This window comes from Pseudophryne corroboree, chromosome 6, assembly GCF_028390025.1.
Source record: "Pseudophryne corroboree isolate aPseCor3 chromosome 6, aPseCor3.hap2, whole genome shotgun sequence".
Classification (NCBI taxonomy): Eukaryota; Metazoa; Chordata; class Amphibia; order Anura; family Myobatrachidae; genus Pseudophryne; species Pseudophryne corroboree.
This window is the reverse complement of record NC_086449.1, coordinates 384,343,856-384,371,808: the sequence shown is the minus strand read 5'-3', so window position 1 is coordinate 384,371,808 and position 27,953 is coordinate 384,343,856. Positions and strand designations below refer to the sequence as shown.

Sequence of the window (27,953 nt, the reverse complement as noted above, 5' to 3'; positions counted from 1 at the left end):
CACTTTTGGAGATCAAGTACAGGTGGATGACTTCACATGGCCGAATCAGTGCAGTAGCAGCACTTTACGGCAGTCTGATCTCGCACAAACGTTTTCTCTACCCCATAGGGTAGTGAGCACATTTAAGCTAATTAGGGATTTGGCCAGGCAAAGGGTGTGAGATGCGGTTCCGTCACCTTGTTTAAACGCCCAGCAAAGGCAATTCACACTCTTCGCCTGGAATTAAATTCCCACCTTTTACTGAAATCTAAATTCACTGTTGCCTGACTTCATCATGATTGAGGCTTTTGCAAGGTCCCTCTGTAAGCAGCAGTGCCGTAACTGGACATTTTAGCGCTGTGTGAAAGAAACAGCATAGGCGCCCCCACCCCCACCCCCCACCAAATATAAAACAGGGCCAATGAGGCATGGCTTCAAGGGGAAGGGGCATGGCCACATAGCTCACTTTTACACATTACAGCAAGCAGAGTCCCCCTTTTACACAGTACGGCAGGTAGAGCCCCATTTTACACAGTACGGCAGGTAGAGCCCCATTTTACACATTATGACAGGCAGAGTCCTCCTTTTACATAGTACATAAGGTAAAGTCCCCTTTTACAAATTAGGCAGGATTTAGACCCCCTTTTACACATTACAGAAGTAGAGTCCCTTTTTACACATTTGGCAGCAGAGGTAGGTGCGGGTGGGTGTGGGTGGGTGTGTATAGCAGCACAGTCCATTTTTACACATTTGACAGCAGAGGTAGGTGTGTGTGTGTGTGTGTGTGTGTGTATGTGTGTATAGCAGCACAGTTTATTTTTACACATTTGGCAGCAGAGGTAGGTGTGTGTGTGTGTGTGTGTGTGTGTGTGTACAGCAGCAGAGGTAGGTGTGGGTTTGTGTGTGTGTGTGTGTGTGTGTGTGTATAGCAGCAGTCCATTTTTACACATTTGGTAGTAAAGGTAGGTGTGTGTGTGTGTACAGCAGCAGAGTCCCTTTTTACACATTTGGCAGCAGAGGGTTGTGTGTGTGTGTGTTGTCTGCTCACCTGTGTGGACGCTACAGCAGCCAAGCCTGCCAGGCACACTTACTCATGAACAGGCGCTCCCAGGCCTTCTTCATTGCCAGAGGCGGCTCTCACAGAGGGAGCAGCAGCGGCTTAAGTAACCCAACTACCGCCTGCAGTAGCGCTCCCTCTCCATTGCGGCGGCGAGTCTCACAGGAGGTCATGTGATGGAGCTGCCGCCTGCAGTAGTGATCCCACTCCCACTCCCTCTCCATTCCCGCCGCCAGGTCTCACAGGCAGAACAGCGGCTGATCATATAATGGAGCTGCTGCCTGCAGTAGCGCTCCCACTCTCAGGCGGGTCTGACAGGCGGAATCACCTGATGGACGCTCTGTTACAACAAATGGCGCATGCCACACCATTCCCCATCCCTTACAGAGGTGGCGGCAAGAGACAGGTGCCGACACCCAGCGGAACTTACACTACTTCCTCACTGACGAAAATGGTCATACGTGGGGGTGTGCTGCCAGATGGTGGGCCTTTAGTGCAGTTGTGCTGTGGGCAAGGCACCATCGGCACACACACCTAGTTACGGCCCTGGTAAGCAGTGTCCAGTCTAAGCAGTAGCACGGTGTTACATATGGCTCATTATTACTCATTGTACCAGTGGTATATTCTAACATGTTTTACCTTTAAGTACTGAATTCTTTGGCCCTTGAATTACTGTCACAATTTCATTATACAGTGCAGGATGTAGTTAATGCAGTAAACTATATACTTACGCATCTCTGAAAATTCTTTCCTGCAATGTCTTGTTAATCCTCGTTAATCTCTGTATGCTGTTATAAGGGTCTGTGCCCTAGCAAATAAATTAATGTGGGTAACTAATCCTATTTATGCATGTCTGGCATGCACAGAGGTTTTCTTGCTGTCAAATACAACAATCAGAGATAAAATTGGTGAAAGCCACCTTACAGAAAATGGGCTTCCCATTCCACATCCTCAATCAAGTATTTCCCAGTTTATAAGACATGTATTTATACATATAGTGTTTGTATCAATAAGCAGCATCCAGAAACAATTTTGGCAAACACAGTAAATATCTTGAAAGAGAAAACAAATCTTATTAAGGTTGGCTTAAACTGTCAGCCATGTCTGGACTACAAATCCCAGTATACAAGGTGATTACAGTTAAGACATACTTGTATTTGTAGCTCATCTATGGTTGTGGTTCAGTACATGAGTTTGACGTTCAGGATGTCAACACGAGAATGTCAGTATGGTGTGAAAGTCTACATTCAGAATGTCTGCAGGATCTCAAAGTTTGACAATGTTGATACTGACACAATGTCGCTATGTTTAACTTGTTGATAATATGAATATGAATGTTGACAGTACTATTTTCACCTAGCCTCAGCCTAACCCTAGCAAGCAGCCTAACCCTAACTTAACCCTATAAATGTATATTCTGTATATATACACAATAGGTAAAGTTGTCTATGGCAGTGACCTGCGGTGGGGTGAGGCAGGTGAGGCAGAGCCTTTCCTGTCATACTTACGTTTAAACCAGAGTTTTGACTGAATAAAATATATGAAAAATACTGATAATTTGTTTGAAATATCTTCTTTGCATTATTCTAATAATTTTTATAGCCCAAACTCTGGAGTAAAAAGTCTATGGCAGGTGATGCAGTACCTCACCTGTGTATCCTTTCCACACATCTCTAATCAAAACTCACCAGATTTCCAGGAGTTTATAATGCTGCTCCTGTGTATAATGCCCAGATGTACCCTTTGGCTCATATATTGCATGTAAATCTGGCTCTGGGGTTAGCCAGTGCTACTGAGCGATTTAGCTCACCGCACGTCCCTGGTCTATGGTACATATACCGCAGAGAGATTTTGCTCAGTGGGTGAGAAAACATATAGTTTCCAGAGCACTGAATTGTTTTACTACATAATGGTTCCAGCATCACTTCTACTGGCTATTACTGATACAGTCTGTAGAGAGTACATAAAGACTCACTCAACTACACAGACAGGTATCAGTTGCAGGGTCGGACTGGCCTACAGGGGTACAGGGGAACCCACCCGGTTGGTCCCATCACATGAGTGCCCACCCACTTCCATAGGGATCAGGTCCAGACTGTGCACTTGAATTATACCTACTGTATGTTACATTATGTTGCACAGGTCTATGGTATAGTTCTACAGTGCAAGCTGATACATTATCATTCATAAACTAACAGTATTTTTTATAGGCCTATATATATATTTATCAAGGGGCCCAGACCATGCATACTCTAATGGTTAACCAAGCCTCTATATAGGCTGGCCACACCCCTAAGCATGGGCCCCCCTACTACAACATTCTCCCGTGGGCCATTTCGTCCTCAGTCTGACACTGATCTGATGCCATAATGGTGACTGATTTTTCCATAGCTTATTCAATGTGCAAACTGCTGCTTATTTGAGAGTATGTATTAAAAATGTAACTTGATTAATCCAAGTTTATTTGGGAACATGACTTTTAAAGGAAAACAAGTAATGTAACATATTCATGGTCTCTATTCATTTCATGTAGCTGTGTGAGGTATTTAGCAAGCCACCATCCCAGAACAAGATCATTAACACAAAGATGAAACTTACTAAAGGTCAACATCACACATGATATTTCAAGATAGAAAACCATTTCCTGCAGAAATCTTTCAGACTGCTGGTACTGGTAACAGATAAATGTCACGAGCAGTGACTAAGTCCAGCCAAGACACAAGTCCTGAGGGAAAATTCATTTAATCTGCCATTTTCTCATGCTGGCCAATTCGCCAGCTTACATCTCTAGGAGACGCTTTTGAAACACATCAGGTTTCTGATACAACATAAACAAAAACAATCAGTGTAACGTCTGTCATTCTTTTATATGATTATATTCAACGTGTGATTCACTTGAACAGCCAAGAATTGCTGCACAAAGTTCATTCTTAGATGGGAACCATTTCACATTTGTATTTCTCTCTTGATAGAGTTCCAATAAACAATCTAAAATAAGGGTGGCCATTCCTGCTTTCTTCACTTCAGCTCAGACAAGAAGATACATTACTATACAGCATGGGCCTTTTTCAGCATTACCACATCATTGCATGCTTATAAGTAAATACCTTATCTATATATATTTGGGAATCTCATAGAGGTATCCTGTATTCACCAGGAACTTATAAATACAACATGGAGATATCATTAATCAGAGAAAAACAGCCATATCTCATGCGGATTGTAGAAGCCCTTGAACTCACCCCAACTCAATGAGATGCATTCATCAACAGTCTTTTTCGAATCCACCTGTTGTAATACTTTCCCCAGGTTATAGCATCAACTTCATCACACTAACAGGAAAAGGACTCACACAATAATTAGCAGCTGCGTTCTGTAGAGGTAGCCCTCACAGACCACAACAGGATGTGGTACACAGCCCAGACAATGCCTTTTGCAATAGTAAAATCCAAGTAAAGCTTTACTTCCAAAAATATATCCAATTACATTAACTGTCTTATGATCTCCTCGCTCCCACACTTCCTATTTGCGAGTCAAATACCGGAAGTGACACATAGCGACTTCAGGTGGTTGAGTAATGGAATGTCTTTCAACCAGCCAACACACAAAGTGAACCTGTAGCATTCTGGGGTGGCACTTCCGGTTGCAGAGGTCCAGCTACCGGATGACTGTAACTGTGGAAAGGACTTGGGAATTCTAATATAGGAAAACACATACACTATAAAGATGTAGCCATGCAGGGGCGGATCCAAAAGAAAATGGCAGGGGGGGCACCATGGAAGGGGCAAGTACATTTGCGTGTGGCTTATGTCTCCACTACATGGGGTATGTCTCCACTACAAGGGGCGTGGCTTCACAGGACAGGGAAAGAGTGACTTGCAGTAGGTGACAGGTAGAGTGACAGTCAGTGCGTGTCAGCTAGTGGTTGATGGAGAGTGACAGGCAATGGGTGATGTGGAGGGTGACTGGCAGTGGGTGACACACAGTGGGAGAGAGGGTAACTGGGAGAGTGACTGACAGTGGGTGATAGAGAGTGGGTGGTGTAGAGAGTGACTGGCAGTGGGTGACAAGGAGAGTGTGACATGCAGTGGGGGGATAGGGTCACGGAGAGGGTGATTGGCAGTGGGTGACAGGGAGAGTGGCAATGGGTGACAGCGAGAGGATGACTGGCAATGGGTGTCAGGGAGACTGGCAGTAGGCAACAGGGAGAGGGTGACATATGAGTAAGTGTAATGTGGGCCCCTATGATACACATACAGTACAAGTGGGGAGGGAAAGGAGCACACTTAAAAAAAAGTTAAAAATTTTTAATACAAAAAAAGTCTGTCATCATCATGCATGATATAACACATTCACATAAACAACACACACACTTCACTGACTCACTCACCTTCCCTGGGATAGGTCTCCCACAGCGCAGAGCCCACTCCCGCGGACTCCAGTAATGCTCCCCAGCAGTAACCAGCATGATATTCAGCGGGTCCAGGCACATAACAGCACCCCACTGTATTATGGCAGCAGGCAGCCGCCGATCCTCCAGGGACTACCGCGACTCTGGGATTGAGTTTGTGCACACAGCAGGCTAGGTGCACTTCACTGCACTCAGCCTGCTACATTAACAGCACGCAGCCGCCGAGCCTCCGAGGACAACTTCCCTAGTGCCCGCCGGCTCTGTCAGGTGGAGATTGCAGCAGAGCTGTGGCTGCTACTCTCCAATAAAAATAAAAAAACTGCCACAAATGACAGGGGGGGCACGGGCCCGAGTGCCCCCCCCCCCCCCCCTGGATCCGCCACTGTAGCCATGCTAATCTTTGCTGCATAGCAGTAAGATGAGCATGGCTACATCTGTAGATAATTACGACTTTGCATCCACCCCACGGAGAGGTCCATACCAAAATTAATACTTCTGATACTTGTATGCCATTTTAACCTGTTTTATGTTTTGTATTTGTGAAATTAAAATTGTATTAATATTATTGTTGTTACCTGTGATTATATGTAAAGATAGATGCATATTTACCAGGAGAAATGCTATTGGTTGCTAGATCATATGGCCCTGTATGAGGATATAAATGGCCAGCATGGTTTGTTCAGCTTTACACGCTGAGGAAGGAGGTATACTCCAAAATGCTTTGGTGATTAAGAGGACACCCCCAGGTTTGACTCCATCAGCACTGGGTACACCATAGATATTTTTCATCTTTCTGAACATTCCTCTCTCCCATTCTTTTCACGGGACTTTGCCGAGGGTAGCTTTACTCATGGTCTTTATGGTTTAAATTGGACCAACTTCCCTTTTTTTTTTTTTTCGGGGGAGGCGGGGGGGGGGGGAGTTCTCCATTGGATGGACTTATTTTATGAATTTTTATTTTCAATGAAGATTTTATAAATGATGGTGAATCTTTTTTAACACTACAAGATATACCATGTGTGCCAATACATGCCACTGGATATTTTTTGGGCCATACGTTTTGGTTTTGGGTTTTTACTACTGCAGAAGGTGTTGTCTGGACTATGTACCACATGCGGTGGTGGGCTATGGGAACTACCTATACAAAGGGACCATGTTGAAGATACCTCTTGGTGCAGGGCTGGCCAAACCGGTCCTCGAGATCTACCAACAGTTCATGTTTTCCAGGCCTCCTGGAGTTCTGTAGAATTGTCAGTTAGGAATGAATGCAGCACATCTTAATTAGTAATGATTACACCTGTGCACCAGCTAGGTGGTCTGGAAAATGTGAACTGTTGGTAGATCTCGAGGACTGGTTTGGCCAGCTCTGTTTTGGTGAATGCAGCTGCTAATTATTATGTGAGTCCCTTTCCTGTGAGTGTGATGAAACTGATGCAATAACCTGGGGAAAGTATTAGATCAGGTAGATTCTAAAGAAATCTTTTGATGAACGCATCTCATTGAGTTGGGGTAAGTTCAAGGGCTTCTACATTCTGCATGAGATATGGCTGTTTATCTCTGATTAATGAAATCTCTTTGTTTTCTTTATATTTTCCTGGAAAATACAGGATGCCTCTTCGGGGAGAGTGATAGAGAGAACTTCTTTTAACAGCGCTTATGGGCTGCTCTCTTTGTACTTTGTATGCTGTTCGAGGATTGGTGCTCTCATGAGTCAGGATTGAGCTGCAGTTAGAAGGCACAAGATATTCCATCTTGTACTATTAAATTCACATCTCTACCTGTATTCAGAGTTGCCCGAATCAATGCGGCTGCACCGCTCCTGTCCATTTACTTGTGAAAGTAACTGTCATGACAATCAGCATGCCTTTGCACCAGCTCTAACCATGGTGAAGTGACTGACTACAGCCAGATCTTTGTGAATAGCCCAGAATTCCACCTACAGTACATACCCATGACAAGTACTCAGAATACCTATCCTAGAAGCGACCACCCAATTGTCATCCAGTTACACTCACTGAGTGTGTGGGGTGTAGGCTACTCTGATTTGCCAATAATTCCTCAGATTTGTGTATTTTTGTATTAGAAGCATGTGCAGTGCAAACAAATCAAAAGATCCATCCACTACATGGACTTGTATGAAACTCAAAATCAGGCCTCAAGTATCCTACTATGCAGTTTACACCTTTTAATCTATAGATTTTTTTATATAAAAACCTAGCAGCAAAACTATTAATCGTCCACTCTCTAGCTGTACATCCATTGTTTCCTGCGATGTAATGTAAATCACCTGCTTGGAGCTGAAAAAAATCTGACACTTTGGAACATCACATGCTTATTAAGCTACCAAGAAGGATGCACAGGCATCGCAGATTGGGTTGAGTATGGAATCCTGACAGTCAGGATGTCGGCGGTTAGAATACCGACACCGGTATTCAGATTGCTGAAATCCTGACAGGGGCGCTGCAGTAAAGTAACCATAATGATAACCCTAACCCTCCATCCCCACAGCCTAACCCTAACCCTCCCTTCCCGCAGCCTAACTCTAACCATCCCCCCTCAGCCTAGCCGTACCTCTGAGCCTAACCCTCCCTGGCATTTCTATAATGGGTGCAATGTGTGTGGTGCACACAGGCCCCTAGGTCCAGGAGGGGCCTACATCACACACATTGCACCCATATTTTAATACTTACCTCTCCGGAGTCCAGCGTCGGGTGCTGCAGCCATGGCGAAAATCTCCTCCAAAATAGTCACCGCACATATGCAGTAGTGAATTTGGGCGCCATGTTCCCGGAGACCTGCGCATGCGCAGAAGACTCCGACATGATGCCGGAGACTGCTGCGCCATGCAGAGAAGGGGGCCCACCTGGAGTCTGCACAGACCCCTTTCTCTGCTAAAATGCCCCTGCTCCCTGGCATAAGTTTGTTCGGGATTCGGGCGACAGCATTCTGACAAGTGTTGGGGTTCCGGAGCTGGGACACTGACCACCGGGATCCCGTACATCGGTATGTCAACTACATCCCGGCAGATCATATATAATATCCACAAAGTGTTTTTACCGCACATACAGTACAATAACACTCATTAAATATATGTCAGCAGATTATCAGGGAGAAATGGATGTTTATACACAACATGTACACTTTAAAGAGTAGCAACTAGGTGGATACAAAGTTACATTTCTGAGAAACTGATATGCTAACTTGAGCATAAATGAACTTGTCTTACTTATAAATAAATTAACTTATCTAACTTACAGTATATTATGATGTAGGGGAACTCAAATCTCAGTAAGTTGTCAGTAGTGTGACAACAGGTGCACAGCTGCAAGTTGGAGACGAGTACATTAACAGCGTATTATGGTGATGCAGACATTGCTGTTTGTTGCATTATGCCATTTATAGTACTGTATGTATATGTTTTTTTGTAAAGAGAGTACTAATGAGGCTTTCCAAATATCATCTTCCCACAGGGCAGGCTAGAAAGCTCCTGATCACTCATATTACAGGCTAAGCTAGAGATAGTTGGTCATTTTGTTCTTGTGAAGCACACGCTGACATTTTGCTACAATAAGCATTTGCAATATCTATCTCATTGCTTGTCTACCTGCTAGATTGGAAACCTGTCCTCTAAACCCAGCCTCTTACCAGCATAAGAGGCAGACAAAGGGCTGTGTAATTCTCCCGCAAACCAATCATGCATCACATATTTCTTTTCCTCTCTGGTGACAGCTAAGAAGTTTAAAAAAGAAAAAAGGTGAAATGAAAGACGGTGCCTGTTCTATGCAGGCTGAAAGTCAACCAAGCAACATGGTTTAAAAGAGGGGCGAGATTCTATCTTATTCTCTGTAGGCGTCTTCAGTTACCTGAGATCTATTAGCAATAATTCAGAAGACTTTCGCTAAGAAAGGTAAACCCAGGGTCAATCAATTAGACCAAGCCTAAGTGAATGGATTATTTTGCTATGACCAGAGAAAGCATTTATCCGCTAGCCTGGGCATAATGTCATTAGTGAGGGGTAAAACAGAGGGGTAGCATCTAAAACGTAAATCCCAAGAATAACAGTAGCAATAAATTGCTAGCCAAACCTGGTCTGGTACTTCTCTCTGGGCATATGGGATGAGATTCATTAATTTGGTACTTGGAGGGAAATGCAGCAAGGTTTGGAGAGAGATAAAGTTGAGAGAGATAACGTACCAACAAATCTGCTTCTAAGGGGGATATTCAATTAGCTGCAGGATTAATCCCTGGAGCTGTACTTTTCCTTGCCGCATCAAGAACTGCGAGAAAAAGTCTGTGCAAAAAAAGTCCCATCAGGGGTTATCACACGAGGAAACCCCAGAAATTCTGCCATTTATGCGTAATCAGTGAGTAATCCCTGATTTATGACACAGGAAAAATACTGTTTAATTGGATAGACTTTCCCCACACCTCGCAGTAATTACTGTAGCTGACAATTAGTAAACACTGCAGCTAATTGAATATGCCCCTATGTGGAATTTTACAGGCTGTGCGTGTAATATGACAGTTAGAAGCTTTTTGATTTTTTTTTAACTCTCTCTACTTATTAACTGATAAAAATTTTCAATATTAGCTCAATCAAAATGATAAAACCATCTTAGCCATAGTTAAAGGGGGGAGGGAGTCCTTAAAGGGAAATCAGCTTACTCATAGCCAGAGGGCTCTGCAATACACTTTCCCAATTCTCTTCTAGTGCAAAGATTTAACCTTTAGTTAGTGCACTCTGGAGAACGCTACAAAAGGCCAGCACATTTGTTTCATGACGAGATGGTGTCTGTGGCTCTCAGCAATCTGTGAACATGAGCAGAATCGAAGGAGACAAAAAAGTTATGTCTTCTGTTCTTGTCAGATAGTAAGTACCCTGCTAGTTGGCTATGAAGCACATTTCACACTGACGGCAGTAGCTCAGATTGAAAGGGGTTAAATAGCTAGCAGTAAACTTAACTTGAGCTATTGTTATTAATCTCTTTTTTCACACAGCAATTTCTATCCATTAGGTTAAACAGCTATCATGGGAGTCTTCAACACTAAAAAGAAGAACAGCAGTTATTGTTATGCAGAGTTACTGTACCTCTTCTAAACAGAAATTCAAACTATCACTGTTAGATTGTGCTAAGAAGCAGAGCAGGCTTGGGAAATAGTGCATGACACCTATTTATAATTCCTGTGTCATAGTTTCAATAGATTATATGACTAATGTGAGTCATCTCTATCAAGTGATACTGTTAGGTGGTGGTAAATGAGATTGAACACATTCAATTGTGTCCGATGCATTGTCGCATAAAAAAACAAAAACGATTCAATTAAATATTTCTTTTTTGTGTGAAAACTAACACATTTTCATGCAAAAACACATGGATCCCTGATAAGTTCCCGGATCCATAAATTTTTGATATCAAAGCCGCGAAAGAAACGTCACTTATGCCTCTGGGCAGGTGAAAAAAAAACACCTGATAGTGCCAGCTATTGGGGACAACTGAATACCTGTGGGGCTAATTGAATTCCCCCCCATAATGTGTCTACTAAGTATTAACATGTCCACTGAAATGAAAATCAAGTATGGTCATATCCGTGTCTTCTATATACTACAATTGGACTCGTCATTACTTTCCTAAGTTTCGGTCACACTACATATGGTAGTTCAGCAGAATATATATATATATATATATATATATAGTTACTTCCAAGGACCGGCACTCCCAACGTAGCAGTTCAACTTGAGTCGGTGCCCTCACATATATATATATATATATATATATATATATATTTCTCTGTCTATATTTAAGACAATGTAAAAGGCATTCAAATTGTGCTGTGCAATAAAGCAATTATTGAATATAATGTAATATAATTGATCACATCTGTTTGGTGCATGCATGTGACATTTGTCTTCTTATCACACTCTGTTTAGACACTATCCGCTCATTATAAAACATTATTGATTGCTTCTTTTCCAAGGCACTCTCTGGTCCTGATTTCTTATTCTTTCCCAGCCAGCCATAACCTTTGTGGTCAGGATCAGTGATATACTTGTGTCCTTGACACTATCCTTGGTCTGCCAGCTGTATAAGTCCTAGGCACAGCCTCTACTTCATGCCAGCTAATGTTTAGACCTGGCAGTCTCCTGTAAATCCCAAGAGATTCCGGCAGCAGCCAAGCTCCACGATTTCATTTCACACCATCTAAATGATTTATCCGAGTCATTGCATGGGCCAGGATTCAGAACTGCTTTTAAGGGCCCATAGAAAAGAACTTCAGTTTGGCTCATTTCAATGCTTTGCCATTTGTGTCCACATAACGGAAATTAACTGTTTCAGTTATAAACCTGCAGGAGACTTTAGTGTTAGTTAGAAATTATGGATATGTATAGCACAAGGTCTTAGAAAGTGTGATACACAAAAGCAAGGCAATGAATTACAATGTTACAATGTAGTATTAAATACTATAGCGGACAAAGCTTTTTTGAGACCAAGCCCAGATTATTCTGGAGACAAGTTATAGTCTTATTTAGAGTCACTTGTTGGGTTTATTGTTTGGTTTTGAAAGATAAGAGGGAGTAGTATTTTTTTTTCAATCAGATTTATACCATTAAGCTATATTGGTAAGGTGACACTATTTTGTGCTGAAAATGACATATTGCAATATCCTCTGTAGACATGCCATGGATACACTCACACACATACTGTAATGGGGGTAATTCAATTGAGGGTGAAACCATTCGCTCGCAAAATATGCCCGGCAATTAATACACTTTACACCAGCAGGACCTCAATCAATTGTGTTCGCTACCCCACAGGTCTGCCATTTAATACGCAGAGAATTACAGGGACCCTCTCCTTACCTCACCTGGGAGTATGGTAAGAATACTAACTGCACCATGCAAAGGTAAACCCTGCAGAGATCTGTATATCTTATACCATTCCTTCTTGTCCCAGCTACACCAAGACTGCAGCCTAGTGATCTGAGAGACCAATTACAGACTTATACTATCATGAACAGGGCCATACCAGGGTGAAAAATACTAAGGAGAAACTGATCGTCTTCAGAACGTTCCAGGTGTCTTTGAGGCAGCTTGCTGTCAGGAACAGAAACAAGTTCAGTGACCGAAGATTCAAATTGCCAGACCAGAAAAAAGCTTGGAGGCAACTTTGTAGGCTGCAGGGTGTCATCTTAGCACTCTAGATGTCTGCGCCCTGGAGCGGCAATACTACCTGTCCACTCCTAATTATGGCTCTGCTCCAGACTGTTTCACGGTAGTGACACTGGTACAGGTAAAATGCCTTGTCCTGTTTTGCTTTGTAATTCATGTGTTCTTAAGGCACTCAGTGACTCACCAGATGGAACTAGAAATCCATGCACTGCCAATCCTTGGTTTAGCTTTGTTTCCTGCTCTCAGCCCAGCAGTAAACAATTTGATATGTTTGCAGACCCACGTTTCCATTCAGCTCACCAGGTCTTCTTGCTACTTGGTAATGTGCTATATGTAATGTTCCCTGTGACGCAAACTAGCACTATGTAATCCTACCTCTGATGGAACCTAGCACTATGGGGCTAATTCAGATGCGTTTGGAGTGGCTATCGCTGCTGCTCCTCTTTATGGTAACTCAGCAGAAGGCTTCTAGTACAAGTAGATGCCTCCTTTTGCAATAGTGATCCAACCTGTGTCCTAGGACACAGACATCTGATCACTCACAAACCTTCAGGCGGCCTGCGGCACCCACGGGGACTAACAAGCAGCTTGTCGCAGAGGCCACAAAATATCTGTCCAGTGACAAAGATCCCTGGCCTTTTCCTTCCCCATAAATGGTGGTGGCATGCCTCCATTTTGGGAAATGGAGTCTGTTGCTGCCTCCTCCCCAGTGGCGTAACTACTGCCCCCACAGTCCTCGCGGTGGCTTGGGGGCGAGGGGCTGCGGGGGCGCCACTGACTTTGCACAGATTGACATGCGGACGATCGTCTGCATGTCAATCTGCGGTCTCCCTCCCTGCTGTAAGGACTTGGAGGGACACTGAGCGCATAGCGCGTCTCTCCTGTGTCCCTCCTGGCTCTCCCCCAGCCAGTCTAATAAAGGAAGTGCCATTCGTGAGCTCTGATTGGCTCACGAACCGGCACTTCCTTTATTAGACCGGCCGGGGGAAAGCCAGGAGGGACACAGGAGAGACGCGTTATGCGCTCCGTGTCCCTCCAACACAAAGGTGCGGGGGGGGGGAGCAGGCACTGGGCGCATATACCTGGCACTGGGGGCATATACCTGGCACTGTGGGGGAAGATCTGGCACTGGGGGCATATACCTGGCACTGTGGGGGTAGATCTGGCACTGGGGGCATATACCTGGCACTGGGGGCATATACCTGGCACTGTGGGGGTAGATCTGGCATTGGGGGCATATACCTGGCACTGTGGGGGTAGATCTGGCACTGGGGGCATATACCTGGCACTGGGGGCATATACCTGGCACTGTGGGGGAAGATCTGGCACTGGGGGCATATACCTGGCACTGGGGGCATATACCTGGCACTGTGGGGGTAGATCTGGTACTGGGGGCATATACCTGGCACTGTGGGGGAAGATCTGGCACTGGGGGCATATACCTGGCACTGGGGGCATATACCTGGCACTGTGGGGGTAGATCTGGCACTGGGGGCATATACCTGGCACTGGGGGCATATACCTGGCACTGGGGGGGTAGATCTGGCACTGGGGGGGTAGATCTGGCACTGGGGGCATATACCTGGCACTGGGGGGCATATACCTGGCATGGTGGGGGAAGATCTGGCACTGGGGGCATATACCTGGCACTGGGGGCATATACCTGGCACTGTGGGGGTAGATCTGGCACTGTGGGGGTAGATCTGGCACTGGGGGCATATACCTGGCACTGTGGGGGAAGATCTGGCACTGGGGGCATATACCTGGCACTGTGGGGGTAGATCTGGCACTGGGGGCATATACCTGCACTGTGGGCATATACCTGGCACTGGGGGCATATACCTGGCACTGGGGGCATATACCTGGCACTGTGGGGGAAGATCTGGCACTGGGGGCATATACCTGGCACTGTGGGGGAATATCTGGCACTGGGGGCATATACTTGGCACTGTGGTGGAATATCTGGCACTGGGGGCATATTCCTGGCACTGTGGGGGAATATTTGGCACTGGGGGGGAGCAGGCACTGAGGGGTCATATGTGGCACTGTTGGGGAAGATCTGGCACTGTGGGCATATACCTGGCACTGGGGGCATATACCTGGCACTGTGGGGGAAGATCTGGCACTGGGGGCATATACCTGGCACTGGGGGCATACACCTGGCACTGTGGGGGTAGATCTGGCACTGGGGGCATATACCTGGCACTGTGGGCATATACCTGGCACTGGGGGCATATACCTGGCACTGTGGGGGAAGATCTGGCACTGGGGGCATATACCTGGCATTTGGGGCATATACCTGGCACTGTGGGGGAAGATCTGGCACTGGGGGCATATACCTGGCACTGGGGGCATATACCTGGCACTGTGGGGGAAGATCTGGCACTGGGGGCATATACCTGGCACTGTGGGGGAATATCTGGCACAGGGGGCATATACCTGGCACTGTGGGGGAGCAGGCACTGAGGGGGCATATGTGGCACTGTGGAGGAATATTTGGCACTGGGGGTAGCAGGCACTGAGGGGGCATATTTGGCACTGGGGGCATGTACCTGGCACTGGGGGCATATACCTGGCACTGTGGGGGAATATCTGGCACTGGGGGCATATGTGGCACTGGGAGCACGGCACTAGCAACAAGCACTACCCCCTAGCAACGAGCATGACACCCAGTGCATTAAACCCCTGGCAACGAGCATGACACCCAGTGCATGAAACCCCTGGCAACGAGCATGACACCCTGAGCATGAAAACCCCTGGCACCATGCATGGAACCAAGAGCATGAAACCCCTGGCAACGATCAGGTAATTTAAAAGTAATTAGAAGCCTTACTGTAGAGCTTAATGTGTAATGGGCATTACGGTGTGTGGCATAATGTATCACGGACATTGCGGTGTGTGTCATAATGTGTCGGGCATTACGGTGTGTTGTATACTATATCACGGGCATTGTGGTATGTGGTATAATGTCTCAGGATCATTGTGGTGTGTGTCATACTGTGTCACAGACATTGTATGGGCTATAATGTATCAGGGGCATTGCAGTGTGTAGCATAATGTATAACGGGCATTGCGATTCCTGTCATAATGTGTCACAGGCATTACGGTGTGTGGCATAATGTGTCGGGGGCATTACAGTGTGTGCATATTGTGTCATGTGCATTGTTGTGTGTGGCATAATGGCTAAGGCCATTGCAGTATGTGGAATAATGTATACTGGGCATTACTATAAGGAGGAAAAATGACAAATAATGTAAGGGGCATGAATCAGGATTATTTTTCTTTCCTGTGGTGGCTAACGTCTGGGCGTGTAGGTTGCAAAACTGGGGTATAAAGTAGTCTTTTCCTGCAATACCACGCCCGTTTTAATGAAACCACACCCCCTTTTTGGCGGTGCGCGCCGTAGGCGCGCACATATTTGTTCCTTTGCTACTGCCAATTATGGGGGGTAGGGGGGGGGGGGCGCCGAAGGATTTTTTGGCTTGGGGGAGGAAAATTTCTAGTTACGCCACTGCTCCTCCCCACCTCCCAAACGGAAGCAGACTGACAATCACTGACATTATGCTGCCATCCTGCTTCTTACATCACAGTAACGATTCACATTCACGCAGAACGGGCCAAGTGCACACGCAAAGTACCAAACATTAGTATTTGTGAATGAAGTAGCAGATCCAACGGGTATCTAAATGACCCTCTGTACCATATCATGGCCTGTTGCACATTACAGTGTAGCAGGGAGTCTGGAGAGGAGCCAGTTCTATAAATGTATCATATTATTTCCATGTAAGCAGAGAGCTGGTTGGTGTGCAGTATCCCCTTAATCCTCTGCTAATGCTGGCAGATTAAGAGAAAAAACAGTAATTATCATTCTACGTGTGTGATAATAAAGGGGGAGGTGTCTTATCTCTTGTAGAATAATTGATGTACGTGTTTTATGTGTGCTGTCTTATATTTTTTTGATGTGTGGGTATTTCATATTTGATTAGCTCTTGAATGAATTTTGTTTCTATTTGAATTTTAGACATAATGCTATCCCACTTTCCCAGGTATAATTGTGTCTGGCAGTATACATCATCATTTATATATGTATATATTTTAGGATGTATTGTCAGTAGAGAATTGTTTAACCTTAGTGGCTTTAAGGATTTAAGAATTAAATAAATAAATGGGTCCCCTTCAAACTCCTGTTCCCAAGTATAATTTACTATAAAGGAATCAATACCCTTTTGCTGTTTTCTTTCATTAGAGTCAGGTTTCCTATTGTAGAGTTAGGACAAGAGTAAGGTTGGTGAAAATCAATGACAGCTCCCTGGCATAGAGCCTTCACACAGAGAACCCAGTATCAGAGTTCAAATGAAAGCAGCACAGCCGTCACCACCAGAAAGCCTGCCCTGTGCCCCCGTCCTGCCGCAAAGGCACATAGGAACAAATGAATACAGCAGCCACTTGAAACTTGTGAAAGAGATTCAGAACAAACACAGATATTTTTGTAGGTAATATAAAAGTAAAGGCAAACACAGGGTATACTACCCTCTTAGCATTAGAAGTACTAGATTTAGGAGCAAGAAATACTTTTCTTTCTAGAAATACAGATATGTCCTCAAGCATCTTTGCAGCAGTCACACCAAACAGCCACTCTTGGTAGAATGACAAGCTGTAAAGCAGCAGTATGACCACTGTTTCTTGGAGAGGTGGTAGGGTAGATAGTGTGGCAATCGTCAGAGGAATGTCCCAGCCATTGGTTATAGCCAATGAATGGCGTCTGGTATGTAATATTGGTAGTTGGGATCCTGGCGGTCAGGAGACCGATGCCGAAATGATGACAGCCTTGTGGGCTCACTGCTCTCGCCACGCTTCTGGCCCGGCTATTATATCTCCCCTCGGATGGTGGCGAACCCAGGGCCTTGGTTGGGTTTCTAACCAGTGGCATTTCTCTGGCTGTCAGGATTCTAGCGTCGGTCTCCTGACCGCCGGGATCCCGTAAACTGGTAAATTAACTGTATTCCATTGAATGTATGTTGGTCCGTCTGTAGTTAACCACAATCAGGTCTCCATTAAAACTAGGACAAGCTGAGTGGATCAAATTAAACACTGTGGTAAAGCTGGTAGTTGTAGTGAGGTGATAGGGTAATAAATCAAAGTCCTTTTGTTGCCTTGACAGGTTACTATCTGTATATGTGATGGGTTCTTCAGGGATTACCATACGCTCCTAAAGAGGTCCCCGGGATGGTCAGACCAGCCATAAACCCACACACTGCAGTGCAAATCATACTGTAGGTCCATTTCTGCTGCTTGCTTCTCCTAGTCACAGCTTTGTCCTCCTCTCATCCCTTTTACCCTATCTCTACCAGTTATATTGGTTAGTAACAGTGGCGCATCTAGAGAGAGGAGGCCTGTGTGCAGGCTCCGTCTGGGCCCCTACTCTCTAGCCTGTGGCAGCGCTTAACTCTGGGCACTATTCCACCCTGGGTAATCCTACGCTGAGCGCCGAAGATGGCTGCCGCACTTGGTACCTGTGAGGGTGGAATACACAACCCTTGGAAGTTATTACCCAAAATGCCTTCTCTAATCATGGATTATGCTTTCTGTGTGCTTAAGGTTTTCTTTTATGTCTGTGTGGCTTATCTATTGTTGTATTACTTAAATCCTCTGTATCATGTGTATTGTTTTTGATGTCTGTAAAGCGCCTTGAGTCCTGTTGGAGAAAGAGCGCTATATAAATAAAATTATTATTATTATTATTACAGCGCATGCGCAGATCTCCGGGAAAATGGCGCTGCGGCCATTTTCGCAGTTATTTTTCTACTGTGCATGCACGAAACACTGGGAAAATGGCACAGCGCCATTTTCCCAGTGATTTCTGCAGCACTGCAGCTGCGCCACAGGACTCAGGAGGCTAAGTATTAAAAATAATGAGTGAAGGGTGTGCAGTGTGGGCCCCCTTGGACTCTGCTGGCCTGTGTGCTCCGCACACACTGCACCCATTATAAATATGCCAGTGGTTAGTAAGTACAGTAGTTGGTTAAAACTATTACTGGTTTCCAAAATGAGTTCAATAAAAAAGTCAATTGGTCAGCAGCTTCATGTTCTGCTCCAAACCCTGAAGACTTTGGGGCTGATGCTCATTTGGAATACACATATTGTGTTGGTGACTGCCTAGAAAACCAGCTGCAGGCATATGTGGCTATTAAGATTTGCTTGAATCTGACACTTATTACATTTTGGGGGGAATGTAATAGTGTACGAGAATCAGAAAGTGAGAGATTTTGGGAAAGCTCCCCTGTTTTTTCTAAAGTGGCAATCATTTACAGGGCAAAGTCAACCTGGTTTTTCCATGTAAATGATTGCCACTTTAAAAAAAAAATAAAACAGGAGAAGTCTCACAAAATCTCTCACTTTTTGATTCTCACTCCCTATTACATTGCCCCCTTTGTGACTGGAGAGGCAGGATGGGGACAGAAAGGGTGTTGTAACTTTGGTCCAGTACAGTAAGGGCATGCAAGCATAATTGCAAACAGATGCAGGGCTGCAAACACAACTTTATAAGCAATATCAATTGCAGGTATCTGAGGGCTACTGCAAATCCACACAGATGACGATAACTGCACTACATACCCTAATTGCTTCAAATTGGATGATGGTGAATTTATCTCTGAAGCTAATAGGGGTTGTCTTTGCATGTTCAGATTATGTTTCATGTGCATGTTTTTGTACACAAGCTGGAGGGATCTACTTCGCTTGCCCGGCTGTCGGGATCCCGGCGCCCAGCATATCGGCGCTGGGATCCCGACCGCCGGAATGCTGGCAGCGGGGCGAGCGCAAAAGAGCCCCTTGCGGGCTCGGTGGTGCGCATATTTATTCTCCCTCCAGTGGACACCCCAAGAGGGAAAATAGTTGTCAGTATCCCGGCGGTCGGGATCCAGGTATGCTGAGCGCCGGGTACCCGACAGCCGGGATATTGAGTGCCACCCAGCTGGAGAGTTGCATCTGCAGTATTAGAAAGGTTTCTTAAGCTTTATTGATACTGAAGAGCAAATGTACCTTTTGATACAAAAACCAGGGCAGATAAACAATGGTGTGGGTGCAGCTCCAGGCCCACCATGAATATACGCAAATAAAGTCATGGAGAAGGCTGGCAAGGGAAGCTGAAAGGTAACTGTCCACAGGCTGTTCCTATTACAAGCTTTCTGTGCTGATGGAGCAGGTCCGGACTGTTCCCAGTGCATGATGACCTAGACTGGGGAGGACAGGGTGGTTGATGTATGAGCAAGGTAGCAGGGCTACATGGTACAGAGCAGGGAGCGGGGTCACATGGGACTGAGCAGGTCTGTTATCAGAGGGAGAGGAGGAGCTGCTGCAGAGGCCTGGCCAGACAGAGAGAAATAACTACTGGATTGTTTGTAAAGTAACAGCGAATGGGGGGAAATGTATTTGTGTGTGTGTGTGGGGGGGGGGGGGTTAGGGGTTAGGAAAAGTAAAGGGCATGAACAGCTCTGATGCAGTGACGTGCGTTGGGGTGAGGCAGAGCCTTTCCTGTCATACTAACATTCGTTCCAGAGTTTTACTGTACAAAGTATATTAAAAATACAAAGAATATGTTTGAAATATCTTCTTTGTATTATTCTAATCATTTGTATAGGGAACACACATGTGTGTGTCTATGTATATATATATATATATATATATATATATATAAAAATATATATATATAGAGAGAGAGAGAGAGAGAGAGAGAGAGAGAGAGACTGGTCACATAATTCAAGGAGCTTGCCAAATCAATATCTACATGTGTACTTTTATGTTTATGAATGAATTTTACTTGTGTTTTTATAATAAATATGAATAACTATAACTGACCGCAGTGTATAGTGTTTATATCTGTCAAAAAAATCGCAAGCGCTACTTACATCTCTGGAACTAATTCAAACTGGCGATCGCAGTCTGAATCTTTTTGTGGAATGCGCACATGCAGCGGAGTAAAAAGTCTATGGCAGGTGAGGCAGTGTTTCCCTGCCTATCTTTTCCACACATCTCTGATCAAAACTCACCAGATTTCCAGGAGTTTATACTGCAGTACCTGTGTATAATGACCAGATGTACCCTTTGGCTCATATATTGCGTGTAAATCTGACCCTGGTGCTAGCCAGTGCCTCCTGAGCCATTTAGCTCCCCGCACGTCCCTGGCTCTGAAGAATGAGAGTAGCAGTGTGAGTTATAAGGGGAACAATGTGAGCTATAGGGGTACAATAAGCTGGCAACAGTGGGGGGAGCAGTGAGGTGTGATGGGGCATTGTGAGCTGTAGGGAGGCAATGAGCTAGCATGGGTAGGAAGAAGCAGTGATGGTGCAGTGTGAGCTGTGATGCCGGCAATGTGAGCAGTAGGAGGCAGTGAGCTGTGGGGTGTGGGAAGCAGTGGCTGTGATGGGAACATAGAGGTGTGAGGGGGAGCAGTCAGGGGCGAAGAGACAGTGAGCTGCAGCAAGAATAGTAGGTGTGATGTGGGCAGTGAGGTGTATTGCTAGCAGTGAGGTATGATGGGGCAATGAAAGAAACAGAGGGGGCAATTCAGATCTGATCGTAGATGTGCTAAAATTAGCACATCTAAATTTAGCACATCAGTTTCTCAGACATGTGGGGGGACGCCCAGCACAGGGCTAGTCCTCCCCGCATGTCTGGCCCTACCCGCTGCAAGGGTGCAAAAGCATTGCTCTGCGGCGATGCTTTTGCATCGGCTGAGTAGCTCCCTGCCAGCGCAGCTCCTGAGCACTGGCAGGCCGCTACTTGCCACGTCCCAGGTCGCAGCGGTTGCATGTGACATCACGCAACTGCCGCGGCCCGCCGCTGCAACGGTCCGGACACACCTCTGATGTCTGGACCGTGCCCCGCCAACAGCATTCTAATGCCATTGGCATGCTCCCTCCCGCCCTGCGACCACCTCTGACTGTCAATCAGGCAGAGGCGATCGCAGCCCTGAGATGCTTTTAGCATCTTACAGCGCACCCGCTGCATGTGCGCACTCCACAAAAAGATTCAGACTGCGATCGCCAGTTTGAATTAGCTCCAGAGATGTAAGTAGCGCTTGCGATTTTTTTGACAGATATAAACACTATACACTGCGGTCAGTTATAGTAATATTTATTATAAAAACACAAGTAAAATTCATTCATAAACATAAAAGTACACATGTAGATATTGATTTGGCAAGCTCCTTGAATTATGTGACCAGTCTCTTTCTTTCTCTCTTTCTCTCTCTCTCTCTCTATATATATATATATATATATATATATACGGTATATATATATATATATATATATATATACATAGACACACACACATGTGTGTTCCCTAGTCTCAGTCTCTCATTTGATATATAAATCACTAGGGAGGCTTATCCCTTGAAGGCAAATAAGTATATTGGTTTTAAAAAAAGGCAAATATCTAAAATCCGGTATATGATGGGGCAATGACCTATGGAGGGAGCAGTAAGGTATAATGAAGCATTGAGGAGTGAGGAGGAGCAGTGGGTATGGGTTGTTGGGTCGACACAACTTAGATCGACAGTCATTAGATCGACCACTGAAGGTTGACATGGGCATTAGGTCGACATGCACTAGGTCGGCATGGGCATTAGGTCGTCATGTACTAGGTCAACAGGTGAAAAGGTCGACATGAGTTTTTTGCCTTTTTATGGTGACGTTTTCTTCGTAAAGTCACGGGGAACCCCAATTAGTACACCGTGTCCCCTTGCATGGCTCGCTGCTTCGGGTATGGTGTCTCGCTCCGCTGCCACTGCGCTCAGCACAGGTTACCGTTCCCAATTATAGTCCACGTGGATCGTAAAATATGAAAAAGTCCAAAAAAATTTTTCAAAATGCAATAAACTCATGTCAACCTTTTGACCTGTCGACCTAGTACATGTCCACCTAATGCCCATGTCGACCTTCAGTGGTTAACCTAATGACTGTCGACCTAACGACGTATCCCGGAGCATTGAGGTGTGGTGGGGCAGTGAGTTGTGATGTGAGCAATGAGGTGTGATGGGGGCAGTGAGCTATGGGAAGCAACAGTGAGGTTTGATGGGAGGAAAGAAGTGTGAGGGGGCAGCGAGCTACGGGGAGACCAGAGATGTGTAAGGGGGACAGTGAGCTGTGGAGGGAAACAGTGAGATGTGTGGGGACAGTGTGAGCTGAGGGAAACAGAAAGAGTGTGAGGAGAGCAATGTGAGCTATAAAGGATCAGTAAGATGTGGAGGGAAGCAGCAACGAGAAAGCTACGAAAGGGGTATGAGGAGGCAAACTATGAAATATGGAGAAAGGCAGCAGTGAAAAAAGCAGTAAGAGACATTTAGGGTCCAACGAGGAAGACCTATAGATCCTAGAGTTCAGCTGTATAAAACAATGGCTATTATTGACATAATTTGATTGAAAAAATAATAATTTTGGGAGTATTTTTGAAAATAATATTTGCCGGTTAGGTGGATAAATGCAGGTGTTTATTACTTACAGTACCTCTTCAGCACCAGACAGACTAGGTTTAGAAAAGCACCTACAGAATATACATCCCTAGCTGGCAGCTCAGCACTTTGTCAAGGATGTAAGTCCAAGTAGGACATAACATATCTTGGCCTTGTTTACTGTGAGTACTTTTTGTTTTCGTACTGTTTGTTATTCGGTTTATTTTTAAATGTTGAAGGCTGGTTGAAAGGAGGGGGGCTAGAATGTTCAGTCAATCACAATTTTCCCGCAGCGAGTCACATGTCCCCTACGCAGACTACACCCCCCAAGACACTTGCCTCCTTATTACTAGCTACCCCCACCCGCCCCTGTGCTCTGCTAACACCCCATACAGCGGCACACAATATGCCTTTCAAAATTCCAGTTCCAGGCTCATGTGGACCTTAATCTGGCACTGACAAAAACAAATGGTTAAAAACATGGGAGTAAGTGAAAGTAATGTATGTCTGACATAAAATGGACACAGATGCTGCAGTTACATACACCTCGGCATATGGACATGATATGCTATTTTTCTAAGCATTTTGGAGACTAAATTACATCCAATTTGCATCAGACTCAGCATCAGGCCCCCTAAATTAAAGATAGGCAACAAGTGTATTGTTAACTCTGTGGAGCAACAAGTCCCAGCATGCCGTGCAGTAGCTAGAGTGCCACAAATCAGGCAAGCATACTTTAAAAGCCTCAAATGTATTCTTCAACATCCATGGTGTAAACAAAATATATTAGTGGTGCATTTTGCCAGGAATCAGCAAGAATGTGCTGTTATACATGATAATGTACCTGGCTTCTTAGACATTTATTTTGAGAATTAGAAGTGACTCATGAGCCCCTATTTATTACAAATTGTGATGCAACTCTGAAAATGAACATTCCTTATTATTGCATATCGCAGTTATTTGGAATTAGATTTCAGAACAATTTACTAGGTGTCCATCACTGTGACATGGGCTCCAAAGTGATAGCTAACCCTACCACTTTACTTTCAGGTTTAGATTCTACTTTCTATCTTTGTTAAATAGTTGGAATATGTAATTTTGCCTTAAACATGCGTCAGCAGCCGGTTTTGCATGTTTTGAGGACAGAATTTAGTTTGTATAGGCCCTAAGAAGAAGATAACCAATTTGGCCACTTAAAATAAATAACATCACTATCACTATAGACTGTTTCATCCATCTGGCTTCTTTAATATAAGCTGAATTTTGTATCACGTCCAGAGGTGGCAATCTCTCCTAAATTGTATACCCTTCTGTCATTTAAATGTTAATTCAAATTACATCATTATGTCAGTTTCTAATAACACTGGCAACCAGTCTTCACTTATTATATCTCTCTCCACAGGTGGAGTCTTTCAATACAATACAATTAAGTAACGATTAACATAATGTTTAAAATGTACTCTGCACCACAGAATTGGAAAATGTGTTGTAGAATAGAATATGTTGCATTGTTATTATCAACTACAGTATATTCATATGTATTTATAGTGCATATATGTATAGTGCATGAAAATTGAATATGAAACACAGACATTTTGCGGTCCAGTCATGAGAGGGAAAGTGCAGCACTAAATTTCTTGTCTCTTACTGGCACACTAGGGAAAATAAGACACCTATCCCCCTGCCTTCACCCTGCTCCCTCCGTCCCTTTCTGTAAATCCAGCCAATCAGAGGTGCCTGGGGTGGGCTACTCAGCTAGTCTGGGTCAGCCCACCTTAAAAGTTATCTCCCCAGCCAGATTTGTGCTGGGGGAGTAATGTGTGTATTAGTGATGTGCAGCGAAAATTTTTCGGGTTTTGTGTTTTGGTTTTGGATTCGGTTCCACGGTTTTGTTTTGGATTCGGACGCATTTTGGCAAAACCTCCCTGAAAATTTTTTGTCAGATTCGGGTTTGGATTCGGGTGTTTTTTTACGAAAAACCCTCAAAAATAGCTTAAATCATATAATTTGGGGTCATTTTGATCCCATAGTATTATTAACCTCAATAACCATAATTTCCACTAATTTCCAGTCTATTCTGAACACCTCACACCTCACACCTCACAATATTATTTTTAGTCCTAAAATTTGCACCAAGGTCGCTGGATGGCTAAGCTAAGCGACCCAAGTGGCCGACACAAACACCTGGCCCATCTAGGAGTGGCACTGCAGTGTCAGACAGGATGGCAGATTTAAAACATAGTCCCCAAACAGCACATGATGCAAAGAAAAAAAGAGGTGCAATGAGGTAGCTGTGTGACTAAGCTAAGCGACCCAAGTGGCCGATACAAACACCTGGCCCATCTAGGAGTGGCACTGCAGTGTCAGACAGGATGGCAAATTTAAAAAATAGTCCCCAAACAGCACATGATGCAAAGAAAAAAAGAGGTGCACCAAGGTCGCTGGATGGCTAAGCTAAGTGACCCAAGTGGCCGACACAAACACCTGGCCCATCTAGGAGTGGGCCACACCTTGAATACTGTGTACAGTTCAGGGCACCGTACTACAAAAAGGATATCCTGGAGCTTGAAAAGGTACAGAGGAGGGCGACCAAACTAATTAAGGGCATGGAGACAATGGAATACAAGGAAAGGCTTGAAAGACTAGGCATGTTTACATTGGAAAAGCGGAGACTAAGAGGGGATATGATCAACATCTACAAATATATAAGGGGACAATACACAGAGCTTGCGCGGGACCTGTTTTTGGTTAGATCAACACAGAGGACTCATGGACACTCGCTCAGGTTAGAGGAAAGGAGATTCCGCACAATACGGCGTAAAGGCTTTTTCACGGTAAGGACAATACGTGTTTGGAATTCCCTGCCCGAGGGAGTTGTAATGGCGGAATCTGTCAACACCTTTAAGAATGGGTTAGATAAATTCCTATTGGATAAGGATATCCAGGGGTATGGTGCATAGTCATGCATTATAGTTACTATAAATAGGGATAAAATGCAATGGCTGACAGCAGCATCAGTCAGAAATTTTAGTCAAATCATCATGCATAGGACACCACAAATAGGTTGAACTCGATGGACAATTGTCTTTTTTCAACCTCAGATACTATGTTACTATGTTACTGCAGTGTCAGACAGGATGGCAGATTTAAAAAATAGTCCCCAAACAGCACATGATGCAAAGAAAAAAAGAGGTGCAATGAGGTAGCTGTGTGACTAAGCTAAGCGACCCAAGTGGCCGACACAAACACCTGGCCCATCTAGGAGTGGCACTGCAGTGTCAGACAGGATGGCAGATTTAAAAAAAATAGTCCACAAACAGCACATGATGCAAAGAAAAAAAGAGGTGCACCAAGGTCGCTGGATGGCTAAGCTAAGCGACACAAGTGGCCGACACAAACACCTGGCCCATCTAGAAGTGGCACTGCAGTTTTCTAGCAAAAGGATGAGTGCTTCCATCCTCATGTGAATCTGAACCACTAGCCATGAACATAGACCAGGGCCTCAGCCGTTCCTTGCCACTCTGTGTCATAAATGGCATATTGGCAATTTTACGCTTCTCATCAGACGCTTTTAATTTAGATTTTTGGGTCATTTTACTGAACTTTTGTAGTATACTTGACGACACAGAGGTAGAGCAGTGGACTACTGTACCGTACTGCTATATATATATACTGGTGGTCACAGCAACATTCTGCACTGTCCCCTCCTACTATATACTGCGCACAACTAAAATGCAGCACAGGTATGGATGCATAGTAAACTTGATGACACAGAGGTAGAGCAGTGGACTACTGTACCATACTGCTATATATATATATATATATATATATACTGGTGGTCACAGCAACATTCTGCACTGTCCCCTCCTACTATATACTGCGCACAACTAAAATGCAGCACAGGTATGTATGCATAGTATACTTGATGACACAGAGGTAGAGCAGTGGACTACTGTACCGTACTGCTATATATATACTGGTGGTCACAGCAACATTCTGCACTGTCCCCTCCTACTATATACTGCGCACAACTAAAATACAGCACAGGTATGGATGCATAGTATACTTGACGACACAGAGGTAGAGCAGTGGACTACTGTACCGTACTGCTATATATATACTGGTGGTCACAGCAACATTCTGCACTGTCCTCCTACTATATACTACAATGCAGCACAGATATGGAGCGTTTTTCAGGCAGAGAACGTAGATATTTTCAGCACACTGAGCACAGATATTTGCAAGCACACTGAGCACAGATATTTGCAGCACACTGAGCAGATATTTGCAGCACACTGAACACAGAAACTGAGAGAACTCAGCCACGTCCTCTCGCTATCATCTCCAAAGCACAAGTGTAAATGGCGGCGACGCGCGGCTCCTTATATAGAATACGAATCTCGCGAGAATCCGACAGCGGGAAGATGACGTTCGGGCGCGCTCGGGTTAACCGAGCAAGGCGGGAAGATTCGAGTCTGCCTCGAAACCGTGTAAAATGGGTGAAGTTCGGGGGGGTTCGGATCCCGAGGAACCGAACCCGCTCATCACTAGTGTGTATGTCTGTCCGCCTCCCCCCCCTTCTCATAGGAATAACAATGACCAGCAGCAGCCAGCAGTCCCTGCATCGCTGTCAGTGTGTCACTGGCCTCTCCACAATGCTGTCACCTCATGATGCCAACCTATCTGCAGAGCATGGTGCTGCATGGAGGCTGATAAAAATGTCCCCTGCCTCCATACTGCTAGTGGGCACCAGGCAGGTCCTCCTCATTGCGTGTCCAGCAGCAGCTTCTGCGCGTCTACAGCCTTCAGCCAGGGCATTATAGCTGTCCCCAGCTAACCTGTTTCCCCCACGGCCAACTTGCTGACCCTCTGCTCATTTACGAAA

At 44.9% G+C, this 27,953-nt stretch overlaps 1 protein-coding gene across 4 annotated transcripts in view; it reads right to left on the bottom strand.

The window, feature by feature from the left end:
- The window catches only part of PLXNA4 (plexin A4), a 1,021,577-nt gene that overhangs the window by 394,144 nt on the left and 599,480 nt on the right, over positions 1-27,953 (bottom strand). The window contains exon 6 of one of the 4 annotated variants that reach the window (XM_063926765.1): positions 11,335-11,790. The exons of the other annotated variants lie outside the window; for them this stretch is intronic. Within the exon in view, the coding sequence (XP_063782835.1) occupies positions 11,730-11,790 (61 nt within the window). The 3' untranslated portion in view covers positions 11,335-11,729. Of the gene's footprint in view, positions 1-11,334; positions 11,791-27,953 lie in introns of those variants that run through there. 4 annotated transcript variants of the gene reach the window in all.